General features: G+C 44.8%; 2 protein-coding genes across 3 annotated transcripts in view; both read right to left on the bottom strand.

Moving 5' to 3' along the window:
• Positions 1-5,379, bottom strand: part of CDH16 (cadherin 16) — a 67,897-nt gene extending 62,518 nt beyond the window's left edge. The window contains exon 1 of one of the 2 annotated variants that reach the window (XM_005310892.4): positions 5,327-5,379. In XM_005310892.4, the coding sequence (XP_005310949.3) occupies positions 5,327-5,355 (29 nt within the window). In that variant the 5' untranslated portion in view covers positions 5,356-5,379. Of the gene's footprint in view, positions 1-5,185 lie in introns of both variants that reach the window. The other variant, XM_065567239.1, reaches the window with a different exon arrangement.
• A 9,066-nt stretch (positions 5,380-14,445) lies between these two features.
• On the bottom strand, positions 14,446-20,216 carry RRAD (RRAD, Ras related glycolysis inhibitor and calcium channel regulator). Its single transcript, XM_005310888.5, has 5 exons — positions 19,783-20,216; positions 19,239-19,608; positions 17,692-17,765; positions 16,916-17,120; positions 14,446-15,320 (listed from the first exon to the last, which is right to left on the bottom strand). Exons 2-5 carry the CDS (start codon positions 19,594-19,596, stop codon positions 15,043-15,045), a joined length of 915 nt encoding a protein of 304 aa, XP_005310945.1. The 5' UTR covers positions 19,597-19,608; positions 19,783-20,216; the 3' UTR covers positions 14,446-15,042.
• Positions 20,217-20,532: the final 316 nt, after the last annotated feature.

Here is a 20,532-nt window from a genome sequence, read left to right as displayed (position 1 = left end):
CAGCCCGCAAGCCACACCAGCAGCTTGGTCCCACTCCGGTGCTCCAGCCGGGGTGCTGGGTCTGGGGCCGCACTTCGTGGCTTGGCCCCGCTCTGGCCTGGGCACTGGGGCTGGGGCTGCACCATGCAGCCCCGCTTTGGCTGGGGGGCAGGGGCAGGCCACACCACACGGCTCCTGGAAGCCGCAGCATGGGCCCGCTCCATCTCCTACGTGCTCCAAAGGGAGCTGCAGAGGCGGTAGCTTGCAGATGGAGCAGCGTGCAGAGCCGCCTGGCCGCGCCTCCGCGTAAGAGCCCAAGAAAGGACATGCCACTGCTTCTGGGAGCCGCTTGAGGTAAAGCTGAGGGTTCCCGGAGCCTGCATCCCTGAGCCTCTCCCCACGCCCCAACCCCCTGCCCCAGCCCTGATCCCCCTCCCACTCTCCCAACCCCTCAATCCCAGCCTAGAGCACCCTCCTACACTCCAAACTTCTCATCCCCAGCCCCACCCCAGAGCTTGCACCCCCAGCCAGAACCTGCACCCCTTCCTGCCCCAGCCCTGATCCCCCTCCCACTCTCCCAACCCCTCAATCCCAGCCTAGAGCACCCTCCTACACTCCAAACTTCTCATCCCCAGCCCCACCCCAGAGCTTGCACCCCCAGCCAGAACCTGCACCCCTTCCTGCCCCAGCCCTGATCCCCCTCCCACCCTCCGAACCCCTCGGTCCCAGCCCAGAGCATCCCTCCTACACCCCAAACTCCTCATCCCTAGCCCACACCCCAATCCCAATTTTGTGAACATTCATGGCCCGCCATACAATTTCTATTCCCTCAGGCCAAAAAGTTTGCCTACCCCTGATTTAGCAGCTATCCCTCACTTGTGAGCTGGCAAAATAAGAGCTAATTAGTGGTCCCAGCTGGGTGTAATGGTGCTTAATTAGAAAGGCTGACCCCAGTCAGTGGTGTTGAAGCAGGGTGAGCACGGTTTAAACAGAGATGGGAGCTCAGGAAGACCCTAGAAGGAAGTTTCCCCTCTGGGCAGAGCCTGAGATCGTCAGGCTGTCACCCACAGGGCCAGCCAAAGGAGAGAGAGACTCACAGGGAGCAGAGTAGGCTCCTGTGGGAATGTCTGTGATAGGCCCTAAATGAAGTGGGGAGATCATCAAAGGCAAACTGCAGGAGTCCCTGGCAAAAGGAAGCAGCTGGGGAAGAAGCAAGATAAGAGAGGCTCTGCAGGGACTAGGAGAAGCCCAGACTTCAGTAGTACCTGAGAAGGGCAAAAGAATTATTAGTCTGAGCATTTGATTTGGACTTTAAGTTGGATCTTTTTTGTTACCCCAGATGGGGAGTAAACTGTTGTGTGACTTGGCCAAAGGGTTGAGCTACAGAACTCCTACAGAGGGAGTGAGAAGAAGACAGTGGCTGGGACTGGCCATAACAGCCAAGGAAGTGCCCACTGATGGGGAGTACAAGAAACGAAGTTCCCTGAAACAAGATGCCCAGGCGTGAGGGGCTACCCTAGAGGTGAGGGCACACGCACGTGACAAAATTCTAAATGATATGGGATTATTTTATACTGTAAAATCTCTAAGATCTTCATAATTTAATATCTGTCAATTTACATAAATGAAAGCAAAACCCAGACCTCAAAATAGGGAAAGAGTGTGTGATGTACTGCAGCTCTGTCAAGCTTTTCTTTCCTTTCTTTTTCTAAATGGCAGTGGGTCAGAGCATAACCATCTCTCCAGTTAGAACCGTGGCGATGCCCTAAGATCCAATTTAGGTCTACATAGGTTGTCCTTTCTCCTAATGAGGAGCAACTGATGGGTATAGAATGAATGGTACACTTCATAATGTACTGAATCACTGTGAAGAGTTAATAAAGGAAGATTTGGGTGTAAGTGGAAAAAATTTAGACCAAATTCTACTCTAAAGTCAACAGGGTCACTCTTGATTTACTGCTGTTTTGAATTACACCAGAGTGAGTTTAAGAATGGCCATACTCGGTCAGACCAAAGGTCCATCTAGCCCAGTATCCTGTCTTCCAACAGTGGCCAATGCCAGGTGCCCCAGAAGGAATGAACAGAACAGGGAATCGTCAAGTGATCCATTCCCTCTTGCGCATTTCCAGCTTCTGGCAATCAGAGGCTAGCCACCATCCCTGCCCATCCTGGCTAATAGCCATCGATGGACTTATTCTCCATGAATTTATCTAGTTCTCTTTTTAACTGAGTTTATTTTCTCTTTGAGTGAAAATGGACACTTTCTACTAATTATTGCAAAAATCCTCAGTATTGCCAACCCCAAATGTTCAAAAATCATGAGTCAGGAACCAAAATATTATGATATTTAAATTGATTTATTTAGTATGTCTGAGTGACGTGCAGGGGGGTAGTGGTGGTGGTGGTGTTTTGTGTGCCTTTTGGGGTTAATTCAAGTCACATTTTCATGCTTTTCTCTGCATCCATGAGGCCTAGAAAGCTGAGTGTCTCACAAATCACTTGTCTCCAGGAGTTGGGCCTTGAAGGAAAACCCCATGTATTGCCAGACTCATGATAAAACAGGGAGAGTTGGCAACCCTGACTCCCCTAATGCTGAATCATGGCCTAGTTCTCCTTTGTAAAGTTCAGTCTCCCATTACATTCATTTGCTGAGTTGATGATTTAACCATTTCTTCATGATTTTTAACTAATTTTAATGTACCATGCAGAACTATATTTGCAGTGAATATTCTGAGAAACCATGTTTAATTTGGTATAGATTAATTAAAGTTTCTCCTTGTCCTGGTGATGTGTACCTGATAAATCCTCCCCTTTCCACACCCCCATAAAAAAGGATTGGGTAAAATAAAAGCAGCAATTTGGTGAAGCAGGACAGGGGTATAAACTGAAGTATTCTAGCCTTGTTCAGACATTCCCCAGACTGATGCCTACAGATTTTGGTTTTATTCCAGTTCAAAATATAGTGCTTGGTCCTGCAAACATACCATATAGTCACAGGAGTGCTACTTACACAAATAGCCTCACTAGGCCAAATTCTGCTTTCGGTTACCCCATTGCACAGCATGAGTACAGCCCCAATCCTGCAAAGATTTAAACATGTTTAACTTCACACACAGTGCGTAGTCCCATTGATACAGTGCATGAGGTTAAGCATGTTTTTGTCTTTCCAAGATCAGGACCTAAATCCACTGATTTACCTGGTTTTACTAGAAGCAGGTTTGGCCAATTACGTCAATGAGATTACTTGCATAAGCACTACTCACAGGCATAAGGAGCTGCAGGGTAGGGGCATACATTTTGAAATAAAAAGGTTATTCCTTTCCCTGTCACTGCCCAGATAGTGATGTTAAAATAGTAAGTAATATTAGGGTTTTCAGCTGAGCTCTTTCTTGTTCATCCTTGTGGAAAAATCTAAAGTTGAAAGAAACAGGAAAATTAAAATGCTCTACATCTACTTAGTCCATTATGCACCAAGTGACCCTAACACGCCCATTCAGTGTCATGTAAAATGTTGAAGATGTTTGTACGGTTTTGACAGCTTTCCTCACAACCCCTAAAGATGAATTCAAGGTAGTGTCTAGGAAGATGCCTAAACTTCATCACAAAGGTTTACAAACCTGATCTGGAATTTGTTCCCTGAAATGGATGTTAGTAACCCTTTGAGTCTTAGTTACACCTCTATCTTGCCTGTTTGGAAAATGAGTCTTGCAGTCAGTGAATTAAAAATAGCTTGTTGTTTCTTAAGGGGCCTTTTGAAATACGCAGTATAGAAAACCTCCCGCAATGCATGACGCTGTGAAGAAAACAATTATTCTGGCAACATAGAGCCCCCTCATTCGCTTACTCTCAGTCAAAGCCCCCATCGTTTGTCTGAGCTAAATCCAGACCCTGGCTTATGCAGCAGTAAGGGATAGATAAGCTCCTTATAACTGCATAAAGCAGCTGCACTCCAGACTGACGAATCCTTCAGTGGGTGCATGAGGGTGGGGCAAGGGGGACCAGTGCCTGCTGGGAGTAGCTCAAGGGCGAGGCGTTAATGCAAGCGACCCTTTTATTTCCTGTCCCCAACCCAAGCAGCTCCATGCGTATCCAAGCCCGCTGACTCTGCTCCTTGGGTTAGCAGGAAAAAGTAACCTCTGCCCTGGACTGGGACCAAGGCTCTGTATTTTTGAATATGGTGTTGGGAACAGGGGAGTCTGGGGTGGTCTTATACCCCTGACTGATTGCCTTCAGAGGGGTATTCTGCAGCCTGTTGGTCCACTTGTTCCTTCCCTGTCCATGAAACAATATCTCTGGGGCTGGGGTGAAGCCAGAGGGCTGACTGCTGCATGGACACTTGAGTCCATTCCCTGCATGGAAGCCTCAGGCTGTCCTAGCCCCCACAGACCATGTCTGTTGTCACTCTCCCCCTCCCCCCGCCCATGGTTACGCAGTGCTCAGTCAGGTTACTCGGGCAAGGGACTGTGGACTGGTTTGCCCTTGCATTTGGTCAAATCCTGAGAGCTGCTGAGCGCCCCTGACTGCTATTGACTCCAATCAGAGTTGCAGGGACTCAGCACTTCCCAAGATTTAGCCCCTGGCTTTTTTTAATGTATGTTTCCCCTTAAATTTCTAACGTGCTCTCAGCATAGTTGTCTAATTTCACCATTTTTGTGTTTACTCTTTTTTTTTTTTACCCCCAACATGGCTTCCCTTAGCATTGTGATAAAACATTTTGCCCTTGTTTTACACCCAAAGCTCTGACAGAAGTCATTAAAAGAAAAATTCCAGTTAAAACAAATGTGATTATTTTTTTATTTAAATAACCTTAGCTTTGATTTCTGATTAGTTTGCCACCTTGATGAATCACATCTAGCGCAAAACTAAAACCCTAACACACAAACACTTATCAAATCATTAAAATCAAACTAACAGTATTGGTTGGTTAATATAGTAAATGTTCAAAACCTTTACCCAAGAAAGATCTGAAGTTTATGCCCAGAATAGTAACCTTTACAATAGACACAAAGTTTCCACCCCTTCCAAAAATTGTCAACAGGTTTTTTTCTGTTTGACATTTGCTCGCCATCACATCCCTCACTTTAATACTTTGTTAGCATGTTTCTAAGCATATTTGCAAAACAAGAAGTTTCAGAACCTAAAATCCAGGCAAAACTGCTAGCTTTAGGGGTCACTTTCAGAAGGCCAGACTGTGCGACTGCCTTACCCTTGGCAAGTGGGGGACACACATCCCTTCAATGAGACCAGCGTGAGTAAGGTGTTCACAATCTAGCTCTTAATCTTCGCAGGAGAATGAAAAAGCTAACCTATTCCATGCTTTTCTTGATAAAAGGAAAGTGCTCCTTACCTCATCATGCTCCTTGAAGGGCAGAACATAACATTGAGAATGAAATAATAAAGGCCTGGTGGTTAATTATTTACTTTATAATTAAAAATGTACCAATCACTAACCAGGATCCCTAGAGGTTAACTGCGCATTTAATTTACAGCTCATTTTCCAAAAGTTGGGTATGAAATTGTTCATCACAAATCTGTTAGTATTTTGGGAATTCATGGGATTTTTAGAAAACAACATACCTTCTCTTAAACTCCCATAAAACCACGGGAGTCTTGTCATTGATTTAATTGGGAGCAGGACTGGGCCTTAATCATGAATGATAATTTAAGATGAATGTTAGTGCAAAGGAAACATTGGGGATCATTAGGATGAAGGGTGTGTTGTTGAGTGTTTCCATACTATATCCTTACTTTCAGGGATTTATCCATTTCAGTTTTCGATCTGACATTTAATTAGCTATGCTTTGTAGTAAAGTTAGTTGAGTTATGCATGCATGACTGACTTAGTTATCAGGGGAATGTGTGTGTCTTGCAAAATGTGCATTGAATGAGATGGTGTTCTGCAGGAGCTGTTATTGGCTTGACCACTGCCACTTATTCCTTGAATATAATATTAATTTGATCTCTGCACCCCATTTATTTGAAAGTTTAAAAATTGTGTATTAACTTAACTATGAAAAAGAAACAAAAGAACTGTGTGTTGTTGTTGTTGTTGTTTTTTTTAAAGTGGGACATTCCAAAAACGTTGTTTACAAAGCAGTGACAACTCCAGCTGTGCTAAACGGTCTCCTAGCAAGTTTAACTGTCTAGTAGAGAATTCCTTGCTTCATAGACAAATTCTCCAATGGTGCAGGGTTAATATAGTTAGGGTTACCATTCGTCCGGATTCTGCCGGACATGTCCGGCTTTTTTGAGTTAAAAATAGTGTCCAGGGGGGATTTGTAAATGTCCGGATTTCTCCCCCATGCAGAGCGCGCACGGCTGACAGGGCAGCCGGCCGGATCCTGCCACTCGCATGGGGCTCCGGCAGCCAGAGCCCTTCCTCCACTTCCCTCTCCTCTCCCCTGCAGTCGCACGGGGCTTCAGCAGTCTGGAGCTCCGACCCTGCTCCCCTCCCCCTGCTGCCGAGCGCGCTGCTCTGCAGCACGGTAAGGGGGCCAGGGGGTCAGAGAAGCGGCAGGGAGGTTCTGGAGGGGGTAGTCAAGAGACAGGGAGCAGGGGGAGGGTTGGATGGGTCAGGAGTTCGGGGGGGGCGGTCTGGGGGTTGGGGGTGTAATGTTTTGGGCAGTAAGAGTACAGGTGGGGGGGGTCTCAGGAGGGGGCAGTTAGGGGACAAGGCACAGGGAGGCTTAGGTAGGAGGTGGGGTTCTGGAGGGCAGTTAGGAGCAGGGGTCCCAGGAGGGGGCAGTCAGGGGACAGGGAGCAGAGCGGTTTAGATGGGTCAGGAGTTCTGGGAGGGGGGCTGTCAGGGGGTGGGGGTGTGGTTAAGGGTTGGGGCAGTCAGGGGACAGGTAGGGGGTAGGGTCCTAGGGGGCCAGTTAGGATGGGGGGAAGGTCTCAGGAGGGGGCAGTCAGGGGACAAGGAGTGGGGGGGACGGTTGGGGGTTCTGAGGGGGCGGGAAGTGGGAGGGAGTGGAAGGGGCAGGGGCGGGGCTAGGGCAGGACGGGGGCGGGGCTAGGGCAGGGCTCCTCCCGTCCTCTTTTTTGATTGTTGAAATATGGTAACCCTAATATAGTGGCTCTTATGCTGGCTTTCTCCTAGCATGCAGTACGACCAGCATATCCTTTGCCTGGGTTCCCAGGAGGGAGTTTAGCAGCCAGGGATCACCAGGCATGTCAGGTGTAAAGTAGCACAGTCTTGAGGTTCGGGTTGCCATCTGTCTAGTTTTCACCTGGACAGTCTGGGTTTCGGCTTGCGTGTCCAGATGCCATTTGACAAGACCTGATCCCCAGTTGTTGTTGTGGGGTTTTTTTTTGTTTGTTTGTTTTTTTTATCTGGGGGGAAGCGAAGCAGGTGGTGAGGCCTCAGGAGTCTGGTTACCAGCCATTAGAAAGGTGGCAACCCTACTTGAGATGGCTCCATTTTACACTGGGGTTTAGCCTGTCTGCCAGGCAGACTTGGGATTTGGAGGCAAGGTTGAAGAGAGGACATAGAAATGTACCTTTGGATACCTTCTAGTTCAGGATGAAGCTCAGTTCAGCTAGACCATAACTGGATCATCTTTATTCTTACCAAGTATAAAGAAACACACATTCTATCAGGCTCTTGTGCTGCTGCCTGTCACTGTGGGATCATGTCCACATTAACTTTTATATTGTAAGCTCTTTAGGGCAGGGGTTCTGTTTGTTCTGTTTGTACAGCTCCTAGCACAGTGGGGTCCTGGTCCATCACTAGGGCTCCTAGGCACTCTCACAATACAAATAAATAGTAATAGTAACTCATGAGCATGCACACACTACATGTATATTAATATAATTCTATTTCCTTACCTATGTGACAAGTAAAACCTTATCTTAATTTGTACTGAAAGAATTAAAAAGCCTAATCTACTTTTTCACTACTTCTGCTTGGTGATGTCTTTGCTTTTCAGCATGGGCAGTGAATAGAGACCAGGTGCTCAGATAGTACAGAGATGAGAATATGGTATACCGATTGATAGACACTAACCAGTTTTGTATTTTCATAGTCAGTTCCCATTTCCAGATTCTCCTGGACTAGCACAAGGCTGCAATGTGTGGGTTGCAAATCCTGCAGAGAAACATTGATTTGTTAATTCCAATTAAAACATTTTATTCTTTAAAAAATCATGGAAACCTTTCTACTGCGCCTATCTGTGACCTGATAGCGATTCTTTAGGAGGTTGCGTCAAGCGTCTAAGCATATTTTCCAAGTTGGACTGGGTAGCCTCGTTGAGCTGCAATAGTACGGTATAAAGCATTCTGTGAACAGTGAGTGCAAAAGAGCATATGCAACAATGGCCTAAAAGATTTCCACTGCAGAATGGACTTAGGGTAAAAATGAGGGAAGGATGTCAGATTGCATTAATTATTAAACGCTCCATCCCTATCCATCAACAGATTGGCAACAAGTGTACCATTCCCCCACTGCCCTGTAAGCACCCGGGACCCCTGACATTCAAGGAGAGAGTAATTTAATTTGCTATGCTGTCTTAATCATGGATGGATGTACAGCAAAATCTGACATTTTTATCTAGACTTTATTATGTAAAACAATGGGCTGGGGGACCCAGTTTATATTGCACTGTTGACAGCTGATGTTTTTCAATAATTTTTTGTAGCAGCAGAGGAGTGTCTCTCCTGCTCCTATAGAGCTACTGCTGCAAAAGTGACAGTACGTAACAAAGGAGGGTGGATAGATATAGTGGAAGTCGGCATAAAATGCTGAGCATGTGATATAAGGGAGTCTCACAACTGAGATACCTGCAAGGTACTAGCTTAACATTTGACATATCAAAAGAGCATTTCATTATTGTTTGTACTAAAACAGGTCAGTGGATAGACCTCATTACCAATTCCAGCAGTGAAAAGTCGTCGACTTTAAAATGCAGTTCATGTGAGTTGGTTTGCTTTTAAAATGCATTGTAGGTTCTAGTTCAGCCATGTTTTGTTTGATTGTTTAGGGATTTGGGGTTTGTTTTTTATACACCCTGGATCTTGGGAGGTAGTGAATAGATCTTTGCTATGATGCCTCATAATGTATCAAGTCATTTTGAGCTGAATGTAAAAGCAACAGTTAACTTTGTTAAGCACAATAAAGTCAGGAAATACCACAGTCTTACAATAACTTCAACGAGCTTTGCAGGTAACCAGAAAAGAGGCACCAAGAGGAGGCAGCCTCAGTGTTAGCCAGCAAAGGCTATTTACAACTTTCTAGATAGTCCTCTGCTACTTGCATTGCACCTAGAAATGTATGATAAGCCAGGCCAGAGCACAGAAGTTACGTGCTTCTTTTGGCCTGACCAATTTAATTCATCTGGTGATATTTTCTACTAGCTGAAGCTTCTGGATGTTTTGTTAAGCAGAGCACATTGCAATAGTTTAGGGTTACCATATTTTGTGCCTCCAAATGGAGGACACTCCACGGCCCGGCCCACAGCCCCGCCCCCAGCCCCGCCCAACCCCGCCCCCTCCCCAAAGTCTCCGCCCCCTCCCCTGCTTCCCGCGAATATTTGATTCGCGGGAAGCCTGAAGCAGGTAAGGGGGGTGTGGGGGGAGGAGGCGCGGCCCAGGCTGGCCCCCCGGCGTTTCCAGCCTGGGTCAGCTCGGGCCCTGGGGTGCCGGCCCCGGCCGACCACCCCCGGCCCGCCCAGCACTGCCGGCCCCCGGCGGCCCGGCGCACCCCCCGGCTCCCGGCCCGGCTCCCCGCGGGCCCGGCTGACCCGGCTCCCCGCGGGCCCGGCTGACCCGGCTCCCCGCCGGCCCGGCTCCCCGCGGGCCCGGCTGACCTCCCGATTTTCCCGGACATGCCCGGCTTTTGGGGATTTCCCCCCGGACGGGGATTTGAGCCCCCAAAAGCCGGACATGTCCGGGAAAATCCGGACGTATGGTAACCCTACAATAGTTCAGCCTGTTCCTCTGCCATGGCATCTGCAAAGTATAGACTCTTCTGAGTGGGGGACATCATGGCACAGATTCTGTGCCCACTCCTCAAGCCCTGGCTATTAGCTACCCCCCAGGCACCATTTTGGGGCTGAGTGGAACTGTTTTTTAGGAGAATGGGAAAACAGATATTATATGTATAAAATACATGTTCTTGGGCTCAAGCTCTTTGCCAAATTTATGTCAGAGTCAAATCTTTTACTACTCATGTGATGTGATATGGGAAATAGAAAAAGTTTGCCAGCTCCCAATTGGTTTTCACCTGATTGTTTTAAACAGAACAGTTTGAGGAGACAAAGAAAAAAGAGAGTGAGAGGATAAATCCTTTAAATGTTCTCCATCTGTTTTTGTCTGTGGTGGTAATCCACGGGGGGCGGCGGGGAAGAGTGACAGTTTTCAGGATAGGTGATTACTAGGGCATGATAGTTGCGGGAAGATAAGAAGTTGTGCCTCCTAGAGCGGAGTGCTAGAACTTTGTGTAGGCTTCTAAACTGAATCAGCTGTTTCCCCCTTTGATTTTTAAATCATTTTTCAGTATAATTTTATTTAAGGATAAATATCAGATCCCTCTTTCTCTCCCTCGAGATGCAAACTGTCATTGAGTAGGGGGGCAGTTCAAACCAGTCAAACTCTTAATAGAAAGAGGAAACTGGAAACTTGTTTTAAACGTTAAAAAATTTCAATACTGGCAAGGTATGGTTATTTTCATTTAAAAAGGAAACCAAATTGTCCTAGGAATGATAGACAATAACAAATAAAATAATAGACAATATTAATTAGACAACACCTTTGTTTAAGGATAGAGATGCAGTGAGATCTTTGAAATGTACAGAGTAACCATATATAACAGTACTTCTTTTTTTTTTTTAATAGAATTGGCCATTGTACTTTACCTAACTTCAGTGTAATATTATTATCCTACCTTCATTGAACTCCTGGTGAGCATTCCTTTGGGTTCTTAATCCTTAGTTCACTGTTCATTCTTTTTCACTTAAGAATGATCATAATAAGGGCTTAAATTCAGCCAGAGCTGTCCAGATCAGAGCTCTGGTAAAGATTTTTAAACCTGTGGGGCTAAAGCCCCAAGCCCTGGCATGCCTCCTCCCTCACAGGGCTAAAGCCCTGAGACCTCTCCAGTCTGCAGCTGAAGCCCAGAGCCCCAAATGGGGAGAGGGAGCATGGGGAGCTCTGGGAAATATTGTTTGAGAATTAAGCCCTGATCATAACCATGTTCTACCACTTCTTTATGGTTAGTAATGCCTTTTTCTGAGAAAATATTCCTGAGTGAAACTATTATTTGGTAATGCTACAATTTACCCAAGAAATAGGCATTTAGGGAATAATAAAGCATCCAGGGATTTGACTCTTTCTATTGTAAATATTTTTGTTGTGGGAAAGAAATTATACGTGTTTAGCATCTTTCCTATTGTAAAGCTACAGTGGTATTTTAATAATAATAAATTGAGGAGACTTCACTTTGTTTACAGGTTAGCAGGATCAGATGTAGGTTGGATATTCGACTATTTCCTTCCACCATAGAACATAGGTGCTGGAACTAGGGGTGCTGCTGCACCCCCTGGCTTGAAGTGCTTTCCATCATATACATGGTTCATAGTTCTGGTTCAATGGCTCTCACCACCCCCACTATACAAATTGTTCTAGCACCCATGCCATAGAAAATGCTGATAAATCCACTGTGAACAACTGTAATTATGCCAACAACACAAAAGCCACCACCACTGAATAGCAAGAGGCTCTCTAGTTAGCAGTCAGCAAAAAGGCAGAGGATTAAAGGGGGTGGAGACTGAATTACCTTCCTATCCTAAAGCCTATCTCTCAAAGTCAGGGCTGATGTACCATGGCAAAGCAGTACAGGAAAGCTTGCAGTGCCACTGCCTATGCTGTGTGTGTTCTGGAAATAAACAGAAGACTTTGCTCCCTGCAAATTTTTCTGGTAACTTTCATAAGCACTAGATTCACACACACTAACAATAGCATTCTGAGCTGACTTTGCAATTGCAGATCTCAAAGTGCAAAAAATTAGAGATGATACTGATACTCAAAGATGTGGAGTGGAATTTTCCAAGGCATTTAATAGAATTGGGAACCCAATTCTCATTGACATTCAGTGAGTTGGGCACCTAACTCCTGTAGGTGCAATTGAAAGTTCCACCTAATAACATGAGGCTGGAGGAACTTCATGTTGTATTTCATTGATCCCAGAAGTATTGGCCCTAGAAAACAGTAATTCTACTGTTACAGGAAAATGAGTTGGGATTAAATTACTATTAATTGTCCTATTGTGGTAGCACCTAAGGGATCTAGTCATGAATTGGGAACCATTGTGTGAAACCCTGTACAAACATAACAAACAATGAGTATTTAGAATAAATATCTTTGTACATATTTCAACAAGGGAGAAGATTAGACTGGTCATGGTCTCTTTAGACCAACTCAATTTGTTTCATACAGTTCCACTATATGACAATGCTCTCTCTATAAACAATTAAATACTTTGCATTTTATAAAATCTCTGCCTGGGTGTTCATAAATATGTCAGGTTAAAGCATTGTCCAAAATCCATTCTTGTGAATTAATGAATACAGAAAAATGTCTGATTTACAATGCACAGTAGTCATGAGCACACCTATTAACCATGACCTTGAGGAGGCTTTGCTGCCACATTCATGTTGTAGCATGAAGTGACAATCATCATACATGGTGCCTTATCAGACCCCAAATTTTAAACAGTGGTCTTGCATCACATTCCTTGTATTTGTTAAAAATAGAATTCAGAGCCCACATTCAGTGAAGCAACTGTATCTAGTGTGTCCTACAAACAAAGAGTAAATCTGACAGGCTATCACCCCTCCAGTGGTCATTCTGAAAGCACAAGGTGACTATAAGACCAAAGCTCCATAAAACATTTGTAGTTTTGGCACAGAGTCCAAGGGGAACATGCTCAGATTCTGTGCCACAGCAGCTGCATGTGACTTGGGATGTTTTGTGGCAGAGTTAATCTTCCAGTGTAAATAGATGCAGTTGTGTTGCCACTGCTCAGCAGGATTAGATGATTGTGACCACAGTTTAGTGCAGTGAAGAGTACTGCATTCAGTTGAAGTTTCAGGGGGAAGAGGGTTAGGGAAATGCATGGAATCAACCTTGGTGTTTTGGTTAAAGTCCAACACAGCTAACACCTCTTATGACAATTGTCATGGGCTCTTTACAAGCATTCAATAACTTGGTTTTACATGTGACCCAGGCACCGTTCTAGAGCATTGATTGACTACAGATTCTGAGCAGAGAATGCCATCTGCAAAAGCACTGATTCCTCTTCCTGCAGTACTTGGCTTTTCCTTGGAGGTCTCCCACGTATTGATCCACATGTAGCTTGTGAGCACCAGCAAGATCCAGCAGTAAGGTGGAATGGATATACACTAGTTATTCTGTGTGGAAAAAGTAAAAGCCACCTATACAAAAACTTGGCCATAAAAGTTTGAAGCTCTTTTGAAAATATCATGCTAGATGGGAGGTGAGGGAAGTAGGAGAGAGCAGGAAGAGTGTTTTGGTTAGAGTTGGGAGTTATGAATTTATGTAAGAATAAGTTCTATGTCTGGAAATGAAAACTGATGCAACACATGACTTACTAAGCCAACAGCTAAACAAGCCATCTAATCAATAGGGAAAATCAGAAATATTAATAAGGAAGCAAAAAGAACACTAGAACTAAGTGGAAACAGCACGCTAGACCAGAATGGCATGTCACTCATATTAGCCACAGGGCTTCCAAGCTGAGGCTTTTATCGGAGCTTCAGAGAATTCCCTGATCTGCCTCTTCTGCAACAGGACAGTTCCTAACAGGGGGGAGAAAATGAAGCTCATTTGCTCCTTTAACACCATGTAAGGCTATAAAGCACCTTAGGAGTAGCACAGCATGAACTTCAATATATCATCTATTGAGACACAAGACTTGCATCTGGCTAAAGCTTTTACACAGCAGGCTTATTCCTGCTCCTGTTGAAGCCCATGGGAGTTTTGACACCTTAAACAGGTGAAGGAACAGGCCCTTACTGGCATGAGTAGTCCTAATGAAATAAATGGGTCTACTTATGTGGCCAAGGAGCTATCTCTAAAAGAATCGATCCGTTATACATATTTATATCAAATACTCTTGATTCAAGATGAATGACATCCATTTTTAAAACCCAGAATCTTATCTAGTGTACATCTGCATAGATTTACTGAAGTCTATTTATATCAGCTGAGAATGTTCCTGGCTAACTCCTTGTCTGGACACTTATTCCATTTTAGTTTAATGCATTTCCTGAGCAGGCAGACAATCTCATTCCAGAATAAGGAAGTTATTCAGAAATATCTAATCATGGAAGTCCATGTGTAGACAAGTCCTAATTAGGATCTGTGCTTGGTAGATTTTTTTGTACAGTAAACACTAGCAGAAAAATACTGCTGTCTCACTTTGTGCTTGCTATGAGAAAAAACACAGCCTAATAGCATAACAGGAAATAACTTTATTATAAAATCTGCATGTAAACAAGTAACAAATTGAGTAACAGTTAATGGAAGTGCAAATTAACTTCATAAAATGATATTTATTCTGTATCTAACTATATCTATTTTGCTAACTCCCATTCTAATGCTGTTTGAACTGCCCCCCCTATTTAAATTTAAAAAGTATTTATCATTGCTTTTTTAATACTAAAAAAAGTGTACGAGCCTGCGTACAAACGTTTTCAAGTTTTGCTCTGCAAAGGAGACAAGTTTTTCACTTCCTATCATCCTTTATCTTTGCATCTCTGGTATCCACAGGACAGGAGGACATGTAACAAATGTACACAGTGAAAACGAGGGCATATGAAGCCACTTGTTTAAAGTTAGTTCATTTACTTGCACACACTGATGCTTAAACCATTTACCACTGAAGTGAACATGGTAATACAACTTCCAGGTCTTGCTTATGAACCATAAGGCATTACGGAGAGTCCAATAAGTCATTCATTTTTATGACCATGTAGGTTTGTCCACCCTTTTCATAAGTCAAATGCTTGTTCACAACCCATGTGCAGCATCTGGCCTGGCTGAAAGATTCTAAAGCACAGATAAATCATGGCAAGACTTTGACTTTGCCTTGAAAGCCATCTTCTTATTGTTCTTTGCCACAATTCTCCCAAGGAATCGCTTTGCTTTTTTGCTTATGCTTTCTCTTCTTTTTGTGTTGGCCATTCTCCGGGCATTGTCTTCCTTACTGTCTTTGCGAAGTCTGATTTGTCGAATGATACCTTCAAACAGGTCCTTCACATTATGATGAAGAGCAGCCGACGTCTCAATGAATTTGCAGTCAAACACCACAGCACAGGCCCGTCCCTCTGGAAATACAGAAAGAGGCAAGTGAGTGACAGTAGAATGAGATTTTCCCTTCATGCACATCAGCATCCAAAGCTGCAATGTGACTTAAAAAAACACACATGCACACCTTATTAGGGGAATAGGGCCTTTATACCACTATTGTACTTTGATGCATGTTGAGATGAATTTCCAGGCATAGAATCAGAACTGGAAGGAATCTCAAGAGGTCATCTAGTTCATTCCCCTGCATCCTCGGGGATCCTTGGAGAAGGCTGTCCCCAGTCTTTTCAAGATAACATGCTAGGATTGGATGTCTCAATTCCACCAATTTGATGGAACATAAGGCAACAGACAGTCCCTCAAATAGCATGGCCCACTATTGTTCACAGTTTAAACAAGATGTGCGAACACGCTTGTACAAGAGTGCAGCCAGCATAAGGCACAGAGAGCAGGTATCACCATTTCTTTCAGGTGAAAGCTCTGGTGCAGCTGTACTGTCACATTCTGCAAAAGCTGTAACCAGTGAATTTTCTAAGATCATTCCAAATAAAGCAGGTTACAGCTAGGAAGGCCAGATCACCAGACCCATAGCTAGCGGTCAGGAAAGCATAGGTCACTCTGGTGTAGTGAGGTCTGCATCCACAGTAAGAGGTTACAACTCTAATATTTCAGAGATAAAGCTACTTTTCAGCATTGCTGAAGCATGAATTTCCATGTTCAGCTTGTGGTAAAACAATGACCCTGAAGTTGTAAACTTAATCAACTTGAGCAGAGCAAACCACATCAATAAAGAGGCTCACTGCTGGGGCAATAGAGACTTTCTGGGCACTGCACCAGCCCACAAGCAAGTGACTGCTCCATGTTGCCTGGGTTGAACAACCTGTGCAGGCATAGTGGGCAGTCTAAAGCAGGGAATGAGAGGACACCATGACAGAATCAGACTGAAAGAGCTAGTATCTCATCAGGGTACTGATGGTATCTTGTAACATTCCACCTAGTGAATATAAAAATGATTTTTTTTTTAAATGTGGATTCAGTGCTGATGTGGATTCATGCAGATGCTTGGTTGACAGTCTTGGACATGGAAATACACAGAAGAGTGTCAGCATGGATTTAAGCAGGGCAAGCGTCCCCACATTGCCCTGCCAACATATCTCCATCCCATCATGAGATCACTTTATAGGAGAAAGGATTGTTCAGTCTATATGGTCTTTCCCTCAGCAGAAATTGCCAGTTGTGGGTTTTGTACCTCTGTGCATTAGGAACAGAAATGGACACATCAAGTCATTTTATAAAAGTGTCCTTGGGCAGCCAGAAGATGGCTAATGACTTTCAGTCACTATTGACCTTGAGATGCACGCAGTAGTACCCTGAAGCTGCAGCTCTAAGCCACTCCTTTACTACTGCAGCTTCAGGGCACTATGCCAAGGATAGTCAGAAATCAACCAGCTCGGCTTCTCTGACAATTTGCTTCTCTGTGCTCCAAACTCTTTGAACATGGAATGTCTATAAACCAGACTCTTCAAATCATGTCCCTTTCTGCAGTAGAACAGGATTCTCTGCAGCCTTGGTTATTAACTTTGACTTGAATTCACAATTCAGTAGCATCTCTTACCATCTACTGAGACTTCTCTGGATCGGACGAGGTCACTTTTATTCCCTACCAGAATGATGGGAATATCTTCTGTTTGTCTTGCTCTTCTTAGCTGAATTCTCAGTTCTGAGGCCTTTTCAAAACTAACTTTGTCTGTCACTGAGTACACAATAATATAGGCATCCCCCATTTTCATACAATGATTCTGAAGCCACTGGCTGTCATCCTAAAAGGAAAAAAGAATGGAACCATTTATTGCATTGAAAATACATAAAACTAAACATTCTAATACGTGAATGATTTTGGAAACCCTGCTACAGCTAGTTTTCTTGCAATTCTTTTATATGACATTTTAAGTCCGTATTAAAAATTTTACTAAATCATTCTTGGGAGGGAAAAATCCCAGTTTTGGATGTTCTATTACGAAGTAAAAGCTTTTCTATTTCCATAAATTGCATCAATGCCTGGGATGGGCCAGATTGTGACCCCCTTACCCTGACTGATAAGCCGCTACTCCCAGGACTCCCTCATTGGCTTGAGGGAGTCTGCTTATTCGGGTAACTCCCCAAAAGCAGGAGTAAGGGGTTCAGTCTGGCCCTAAACTTGGTCTGAAATAGCCTAGCTACTTGAAATGTACTCTAGAAAACTAGATGAGTGAATACAGAACAAAGAATCTCAATATTTTCTATTAGGATGTTACTTAACAATGAATAGCCATACACAATCATCTTATTCTGAATCTATGCCTAGGCTGTGCAATTAACAAATAACCCATAAATAAAATGAACTATTCGTACCTGCTCCCATATGTCAAACACTATGAGTGAAGCTTCTTCTCCATCGACTATAATCGATCTGTTATACGTATTCCCTGTAGAGAAAATTTTAAATTATTAGACTTCATTGACTGCAAAAATCTTGGCAATCAGAACACTTAACACCTGACTGACTAAGGTAGAGTGATTATCAGTTATTGCTTCCAAACCTGTTCTTACCTAATTTACTATTAGTAGATATTTTCATTATGGTGCTAGAGAAGGTTGAATGGTATGTGCAATATATAAAATACTGTTTGTCTCTAACAAATTTTGAATTCAAAAATATTTTTTTAAATGCTTCAATGTTCGAGTACTGACCTAAGCCAAGAGAAGTAGGTAAATTCAGAGTAAAGGCCATCAGTCCATCCTTCACTCACCATGTTATACCTCATTATTGTAGCATATATTTAAAAATAATCTTTACTCAAGGCATTCTCATTGACTCAATAAGGACTTCAGGATTGTGCCCCAGGGTATAGAATATTATGCACTGAAGTCTCACCCCAAAGACTCCCGCAGTCCAGTCGCAATACATAGGCACAACTATATAGAGAGTGATAAACTTAACTCTGCATTTTCCTGCTGTTTGGGTTTAAGTGAGAACCCTCATTATTTTAGGGAGGCTTTTTTTTTTTAAACTTAATGTCTGGCTTTTTTAGGAGTAATGTTTAAAAGTGCCTTGATTTCCTTACTCCCGATGAGCAAAGCTGAACTTTGCTTCAGGGCAGTTCTAGTCAATTGACTGCCATCTATGTCCTCAATAAGACAAATTTAGAAACATACTATATAGAAAATGGGGATAATGATACAGCCCTCCTTTGTAAAGTGCTTTGGGTTCTACTGATAAACTCAATATAACAGCTGGGTATTATTTGTTGCATGAACCTTTAAACCATCTAATGGGACTGTGTATTAAATTATTGAAAAATTAGTTTGTTCAGTAGCCAAACTGTAAGTGTTAAGAAACTTAACTGTTTAAGATTAACAATTAAGTTTCTTAATCATAAAAAGCCTTTGTTTATGCTATAGAACAAAGCCCTGAAACTAAGCCTTTCCTTACTAAGAGGAACATGTAATGAGGATCCCAAATCAGCTACATTTACATTACATTAATAATAATGTATTGATGTAACTGAGTTAATTATCAACTATAGTCACACTTAATATGCATTTATACAGCAATATGCTTATGCACGCCTATTGGTGTGTGAATACATATTCATTTTGTTGAACCACACATTGTGTTATATCCTATACTTGTCTATGTCTATATGTAATATACATGTGAACACATGGCATTTATGGACACACTACACGTCCAGCTCGAGAAGAAGTCTGTAAATTCCTCCGCACTAAAGCTGTAGTTCAAGGCCAGACACGGTTAAAGCAGCGGCTCTGTAGCCAAGCTCCAGCCTGGGGCTCGCTGTCTGGGCAGGGGGTGAGTTGCTAGCGCCAGGGCGCTACGGCTGTGGACGGCGCCGCTTTCCCCCTAGATCTCTCGCAGCCCGCGGCTCAGCCGCCCTCACCTGCCTCCTCCGCATCGGGGCAGTCCTCCACCCCGCCGAAGATCCTGGCCAGGCTGGTCTTGCCCACGCCGTGCTCGCCCAGCAGGATCACCTTGTAGAGGTTGCTGTCGGAGTCGCTGCCCGAGGAGATGACCGAGTCGGAGGAGTCGGACGCCCAGCTCTCCCGGTCCGGGTTGTACGAGGTGCAGCGGACCAGCGGGGAGAACTCGCCCAGCAGGTCGCCTGGCGGGACGGACGTCTGCAGCTCCCGGTCATCCACCGGCATGCTCCGCCGGTGCAGGTGCTGGTGGGCGGCGAAGGGCGTGCTGCAGCGCCGCTTCTCCAGGTAGCGCAGCTTGTCCCCGCGGTTCAGAGTCATGGGGGCGCCTAGCTGCGGGGAGAGCGACCCGGGCGGTGTCAGGCTCCGCATCTCCCCGCCTGCCCCTCGTCCTGCCAGGCAGCGGGGCGCTGAAACCGCCTCCTCCCCCCGCCCGACCTCGGGGGGACCCCGGCAGCTTCCCCCACCCCCTCCCCAAAGTCCTGGGTCCGCTCCCGGCCGGCTTACCTGGGACGGGGCCAGAAGGGAGACGGGATTCCCCGGCGGTGCCTGCTCCCTGTCGCCACGCGAGCGCCGCTCCCTGCCTCCAGTCACTGCTCCTGGCAGCCCGCGCCGCCTCGCTCCTATTTATGCCGCGGCCAGCCCGGCCCTCCCCGGCGTGACGTGAGGCTGAGGCAAAGCCCGGGACCGCCCCCGCCCTGGAAACCCGGGGGGGTTCCAGGCAGGCAGCTGGGGCACGTCCACGCGCGCTGTACACGCCGGGGCGCAAGGGAAAGCCCGTCTTGGTGAGCACCCAGGGGTCCGTCTCCGGGGCATCAATTAGTTAATGCGCGTCCAACGCCTGGAAGCTGTACAGCAGGATGGAAGTGCTGATAATGGTTCCTGTAAGCCAGCGGTCTAAGGTATCTGGCTCATCACTGCGGTATCTGCTGTCTTTAGCCCTAGTTACACAAACATAAATAAACGTGGGCAACTTCTATTTAATTATTAGCAGTGCAATAGCCTTGAGAGGGCTGCAACAGGGTCAGGCCCCATTGTGCTAGGCACTGGACCGTGGTAAAATAAGAGACTGACCTTGTCTCTCAAATTTCAGTAAAACTGTACAATACCGGATTTGTATTTATTTACTGTTTTGTGTGTGTGTGTGTGTGTGTGTGTGTGTGTGTGTGTGTGAATTTAGTAGAGGTGAAATGTGCCAAACTGACATTCTGGAGAGGAGGGTGCTCAGTTTTATCTAGATTCTAGAGCAGAGGCACT

Source organism: Chrysemys picta, chromosome 14 (genome assembly GCF_011386835.1).
Source record: "Chrysemys picta bellii isolate R12L10 chromosome 14, ASM1138683v2, whole genome shotgun sequence".
In the NCBI taxonomy this organism is placed as follows: Eukaryota; Metazoa; Chordata; order Testudines; family Emydidae; genus Chrysemys; species Chrysemys picta.
This window is presented reverse-complemented; position numbering and strand designations above follow the sequence as displayed.